This window comes from Triticum aestivum, chromosome 3B (assembly GCF_018294505.1).
Source record: "Triticum aestivum cultivar Chinese Spring chromosome 3B, IWGSC CS RefSeq v2.1, whole genome shotgun sequence".
NCBI classification, from domain to species: Eukaryota; Viridiplantae; Streptophyta; class Magnoliopsida; order Poales; family Poaceae; genus Triticum; species Triticum aestivum.
The window spans coordinates 753,788,365-753,795,030 of record NC_057801.1 but is presented as its reverse complement, the minus strand read 5'-3'; the positions used below and the strand labels follow the sequence as shown (position 1 = coordinate 753,795,030).

The 6,666-nt window shown below is 43.9% G+C and overlaps 1 protein-coding gene across 1 annotated transcript; it reads left to right on the top strand.

Annotated features, from left to right (window-relative positions):
• The first annotated feature begins 523 nt into the window (after nt 1-523).
• On the top strand, nt 524-1,039 carry LOC123066356 (uncharacterized). Its single transcript, XM_044489450.1, has 2 exons — nt 524-659; nt 748-1,039. Exons 1-2 carry the CDS (start codon nt 536-538, stop codon nt 945-947), a joined length of 324 nt encoding a protein of 107 aa, XP_044345385.1. The 5' UTR covers nt 524-535; the 3' UTR covers nt 948-1,039.
• Nucleotides 1,040-6,666: the final 5,627 nt, after the last annotated feature.

Below are 6,666 nucleotides of genomic sequence, written 5' to 3'. Positions count from 1 at the left end.
GATATCTCTATGAGACCCTATAGTTTGCTTTTAGTATATAATGATAAATAAATGGATAGACAGATGGAATAGATAAAGGATACACTAGATAGACAGACAGACATACAGATAGATAGACCAGATAGATAGACAGACAGATAGATGCTACCCACACTATCCCACAAACATATATCTCGTAGCTATAAGATGAATGCTCGGGATACACCGTACATAGTTTGACCATGCCAAACATCATACACGTCTTTGTAGTCTGCACGAAACAAGAAATGGGACATGTACATATATCCTAAAGAAATGATGTACTCCATAAGCCATAGATATATTGTGAAATAAATTTGGCTATGACTAGGTGTGATTTGAGAAAGCTAATGTTGTAGCCATAAGAAAATTATTAGATATAATCGAGGAGAGCTATGGTGGCATAAATCCAACGCATTATTGCACCTCTGAACCCCTAGAAAATACATGAATCACATCTTCGCTATATATATGCGGATATTGGAAGGGGGAAGAAGCAACCAAACAAAGTATAGGCATGGTCATAGGAGCGTGGTGGGCAATGAAGAAAAGCTTATTAGTGAAGCTGGGTGTGTATCTGCTGGTCATCGTCATGGCTAATTGCGCTCGGGATATCCCTGACTCTGTTGTCAAGAACCCTCGTACGTGATAATTTCTTTCTTTTTTCCATTATTTCTCTCGGTCGACCGTAATTCTTGGCTAATCGTGGCAACCGGTCATGGGGTGCAGCCGTATACACCTGCGAAGACATCAGTGAGACGTGGCGCGGGGGGCTGTGCGCCAAGCACGGCACCTGTAACAAGCCGTGCCAGGCGGAAGGGTACGACTCGGGCTTCTGTGCCCCCTTCCCCTTCCTGACCACCTGCTGCTGCAAGAAGAACTGTATCGATGCTCTGCAGCCACGCAGGAGCAGCTTTTTGTGCGGATAATAGTCTACCTTATTATTAACTATGAGTGTACATGCCATGTACTAGTATGGATGCATGCATTGTTGGTGAAATAAATAAATCTCGTTTCGACCGCGTCGTGTGTGCCTGCCTATAGATGGCAAAAAGTACCATTCTTATTGCAAAGAATTAACTACTCCCTCCGTCCCATAATGTGCATCACCAAAAATTCTGAAATAAATTCAGAAATAAATAAAATAAATCCAGGAATAAATGCGAGCATCAAGACTTGAATCCTGATGGCCTGGGAATACCACAGTCCTTCTAACCATCCAACCACAAGTTGGTTCACACACATGCTAATTAGTATTGAATAATCATTAGCAAAGGGGTGTGACAGGATCGTTTCAAAAAAAAAAAAGGGTGTGACAGGGAAGAAAAGAAAAGATAGAAGAGGCCTCCAAGGACTCCGGCTTCCTTACGGCGATGCCTTCCGGCGGCAATGACGCGGCTGCACATGGCCGGCCCCGATGTTGCTCTGAGGATCAACGGGAGCATGCACTCGGCGTCACCGGAAGAGCTTGGTTCCTGGTACTACCTGCGGCAGCACATCAGGACGTCTAACCGCGAACAGAAGAAAGCATCGGCATGGATGAATGCATAGAGAAGAAACTCCATCTGGAGCACGTGTATTTGATTTCGTCTTGTTGTGATCAATCATGGATCTAACTGATTGTTTACTATGCATGCATGTGAAATTGCTTGTGTGCGTCCCCAAGCGAGAGGAGCGAAGCCAACGACGAATTAATTGGCATCTGCGGCAGGATGCGCGCACACACGACGGCGCTCCAGCTAGCCAGCCGCGGCCCCTTTATGGGCACACCATGGAGGAGCAAAGCGGGAGGGGACGACCGCTTCCCATCGGCCAGGCGACTCCCAACGACGCTCCTCGGCGGAGCGATTTTCATGCTGGGGACGACGCGGAACGACATCTCATCGAAGCCTTATGCGTCCGCGGAAACATACTCCCTCCGTTTCTTTTTAGTTTCCACTAGCAAAAAGTCCGGTGCGTTGCAACGGGAGAAAGAAAATCCTCTCATATCTCTCGCTTGACAAATTGTGCGTGGCTGATTCACAGGTTATGAGATCGAACCAAACAGTGCGCCGTCAGGTGGCATCTTCCGTTGGGCCAAAACGGGTGGCAAGTATTACGAAATCAAATAGCTGGACCAAACAAAGCGGGACGAAACCAAAAATATCACCTTTCTTTAATAATATACTAGCAAAAGAGCCTGTGCGTTGTAACGGGACAGAAAAAATACACGCTCTTAACCCAATGACCACGACTCGAGACCCTGATGGGTAGACGTTCTTTATTTACAATGGCATCACATTTGTGTTCCCGATGGTGGTCTCACTGCTCACACAACAAAAATGCATTTGAATGTGGTCAGTCCTAAGGCGTCTCTCTCTCTCACACACACACGCGCGCGCGCTCGCACGCACACAATCACTCAGAATAAATGAGAAAAGTGTTGTTTTTTCCCGCGAGGGTTTTCAGAGTTGTGTATGCGTGGTTATCAATGTTTTTTCCCACTCAATCTGGTTTTAATGTGTGTTTATTTGCAATTTGGATCGTCGCCGGTGCGAAAGAAAAACGGACCGTGCAATATAGATTAAGTCTGCACCCAAATTAATAGTTTAGAAATATTTAACAGCTAAAAGTAACAGTATATTTAGATTCTACACATTTTTCTAATCAAATTTCATATATAATATGTTAAAATCGGAGTTACGGTTTAAAAGATATGGATAATTTTGTTTTAAATAAACTGCGGATTGATTAACCGAAAGGTTAGGGGATTTTCTATTAAAATACAAAAAAACGATTCGTATGACTTAAATATGGACAGCGGGTTGATTACCTGAAATCTCAGGGGGTTTTCTAAAAATGTTAAAAAAACGGTTCGTTATGACTTATAGATGGACTGCGGGTTGATTTCAACAAACTGTAGGGACTTTTTTGCAAATAGGGGTGACGGACGACGGAAACCCACAACGCTTTATTATTAGGTAGAGATAGGTATAGATATAAGATTTGGTCCAAGTCAAACTTTGTTAACTTTGACTAAGTTTATAGAAAAAAATATCAAGGTTCACAATATGAAATCAATATTGTTAGATGCATTATGAAATTAATTTTCATACCATATAGCTTCAGTATTGTGGATGTCAATATGTTTTTCTACAAAATTGGTCAAACTTTACAAAGTTTGACTTTGATCAAATCTTATATGCAGACTAAAAAGAAACAGAGGGAGTACATACACTACCCCATCGGAATTGGAGAACCAACGCGGCGGCTCTGTACAAACTGAGGTCCACTCTGAAAAATCCGTTATTGTCCTCCCCTTCTTTGTCGTAGTATTAGGAGGGTCAATTGCTGGCAAGTCACAAAGACCAACTGGCGCCTCTAGCTCAGCCATGAGTGTTGCTAATTGTTGCTGATCTTTTTCCATATTCTTCCTGGCACACACCCGCTTCTTAGTAAACTCATCAAGTTTTGACCAAATAAATTGGTATTTATGCTCCTGGTTCTTCTTGCATAATTTTTTAACCAAGTTCATCAACCGCTTGTTCTTGAACTGTGAGAAAAGTTTAGCCCCAAGATGGCGCATGCACCACCGGCTCTGCAAATCCTTCCAAGGTGTTGGTTCATCTACTGTTGGATTCCTTACAGTCTTCACAACCTTCAATATACCAGCATGCCTATCATGAATGACACACACGTTTGGTAAGTCCTTCACGATGAAAATTTTCACTTGCCGGAAGAACCATACCCAGCTCGGAAAGTTCTCACCCTCCACAAATGCCATGGCAAGTGGGATGATTTGATTGTTCCCATCGACACCAATGGCAGTCAGGATTTGCCCTTTGTACTGACCAGTCAGGAATGTACCATACACAAACATCACAGGAGGACAATGCCCGAAAGCTTCGATGCACATAGCGAAAGAGAAGAATACCCGTTTCAACACCTTGAAACCTGGTATACTCAGCAAACTTGTGTGTTGTACGTTAACATAAGTGTCGGGATTCCTCTCCTTCAGTACGTCCAGGAGACGTACAACATTATTATATGAGTCGAAGAACGTCCCAAACCTTTTTCCTCCATAGCCTTCTGCTTAGCCCTCCAAGCCTTCCCATAAGGAATGTTATAATTCCATCTGACCTTCACTGCTGTCTGGATGTGTTTTGCTTCCATATCTTTCTTCTCCACTATCTCAATGTACATGAGTTGCGCAGTGAGAGTTGAAGTCGGGTTTGGATGATTCACCTAAAGGTTTTTCCTCACACAATTATGTGGGACGACATCGGTAACAACCTAGTGGATGTCATACTTCGGCACATGCCCGTGGACCTTCCCAGGACAACCTTTTTCAACACACTTCACGGTGTAGTTTGTTGGACTTGATATGTGTGTCTGGAAAACCCTCTGCATAGACATAGCCCACTTTATCACCGCATACTTCAATTTTTTCTTGTATGAAATATAACCCCTATCTGGACTTGGTTCATATTATACTGCCACAGAGTCTCATGACCATCATTGACCTTAAGGCCAGTCGATATGTCCTGATCCCATGCAGAAGGAACGGGTGCCTCCACTTCATCATCGGAATTTTAAGAATCCAGATCCTCTACGAATCCGTCCTCGTCCTCTTCCTCCATCACCCTCTGCATTTCCTCCCCTTCATCATCCCCATCAGCAAAACCAGAACCAGCTAATATTATCGACTGATTACTATGCCCAGTATCCTGACCACAAACGTTGTGTGGCACGTAGTCTGACTCTTTCTCGGGTTGGCTAGCATCCACATCCGGAGGCCGTGACCTGGATAAATCTATCTCGTTAGCCACTTGACTCCCCTGGCCGGGTTCATACCCCACGTGCAATTGTACGGTATTCTCCTCCTTTGGCACAGGCTGCACTAGGGCATATGGGTGGATTCTTCGGTCTCGGCAATGAATTAACAGGTTCAACCAATGCTGGCTCCTACCTATCGTCATCAACTCCCACTTGACATTTTTGCAGGATTTGGTCCACAATGCATGAATACTGACAGAACATGCTTCATGATCCAGCCCAAAACTAGTAGTCAACCAGTACTTCAACTGTCTAATGTCTAGCCTGTCCGGGTCTGAAACGCCATTTCTAAACTCGCTAAGATCAACCCCCAACTCATTATATTGAACATTACCAGGGCTGTATTAAACAGTCAAATTTACTGATTCAGACATTTTGACCTCTCAGACATTGCCATCTTCTCATTAATAAGAACGAATAAAATTATTACCCACTGCACTAACTCTCCGTTCAAATGCCACGACAGACAATTTAACACTACATTTTGCATATATGACTTATCTAAACTAACTAAATTGTACAACTCAAAGAAAAATTTTGAGGACATTGTTATACCGTCGACGCGTGTGTCCCCGCCTTCTTGCTCCTCTCTTCAACTAAGCAGCACCGTCCAGCTCGCGGAGTACTTGCACCATCGACAACGACAACACCACTGCCGCCCCCTCGACAACCGGAGGATCAACACCGGATAACCCCAAGCCACACCTCCTCCTCACCACCTCCTCCTACACAGCTACTGCTCCTCACCATCACCTCCTCCCCAACTGCACCTCCTCCACCCCACCATGGATGCTCCTCCCCACACGCACACAAAACTATCCCATAGCTAAAAAATGACCGTAGGCCGCTGGGGATTGCTACGATCTACCAATTCTGTGGGTTGGATGTGAAAATGGCTAGAAAATGGAGGAGATCGGCGCGGGGTGGGGAGGTATACAGAGAGAAAGAGATAGATAGATAGATAGATAGATAGATAGATATATAGAGAGAGGAAGAACAGGCGACCAGAGGAAGGAGACGATGCGGTCTGCCTTATCCCGACCTCTTCGGTCAACCGATGGCCCAAGAGCTCTTCGCCCGCTGGTAGGCCGAAAACAGCCCACTTCAGTCGCTCCCCTGCCGACAGACAGTCTTCATCCCAGACGAGCCGGTCTTCGGGCAACAGTAGGCTGAAGAGCTCTCTTCAGCTAAGGCTAGGCCGAAAAGCCCGTCTTCGGCCCACAGAAGGCCGACGGGGTCATAGTATTGCTTTTTTTACCCTGGGGTGCTATAGTTTCCGAATTTTATACAAAAAACATCACAGTTTTGAAAAAAACACCCATTTACGTACCAGGCCACTAGAAGCCCTTGCTTATTTGCTAAAAAATTCAGCATTTTAGCAGATTACTGTTCTAACAACACTTCTAGCAGTGATCTTATTCCTGGTTTTAGACTCTGTTAAATTTCAGTACTCTTTTTCTGTTGAGTACCATGTATTCCAGAATCTATGTATGATATAATATACTTGTTTGGTACTAGTAATTGAGACTTTTAATTTCTTGCAAATATGAATGCAAAATTCAAAGTGATTTCTTCAAATTGATGCTTGAGATCACAAGGTAGTTATGTGGATCTACTGCCTACACAGATTATCAATGACTATGGTTAAAGTCTACATTTTGTCGACATTATGTGTGCTTTACAAAGTGCTCTCCCACACATTTTACTAAGTCGTGACATAAGACATTAGCAGTGAGTAGCTACTGATTTCATCAGATTATACTCCCTAGTGTTGCGAGATCTACTCCATTTTGAAAATTATCTTCAAGGTGTCATACTTAGCAATTTCAGATC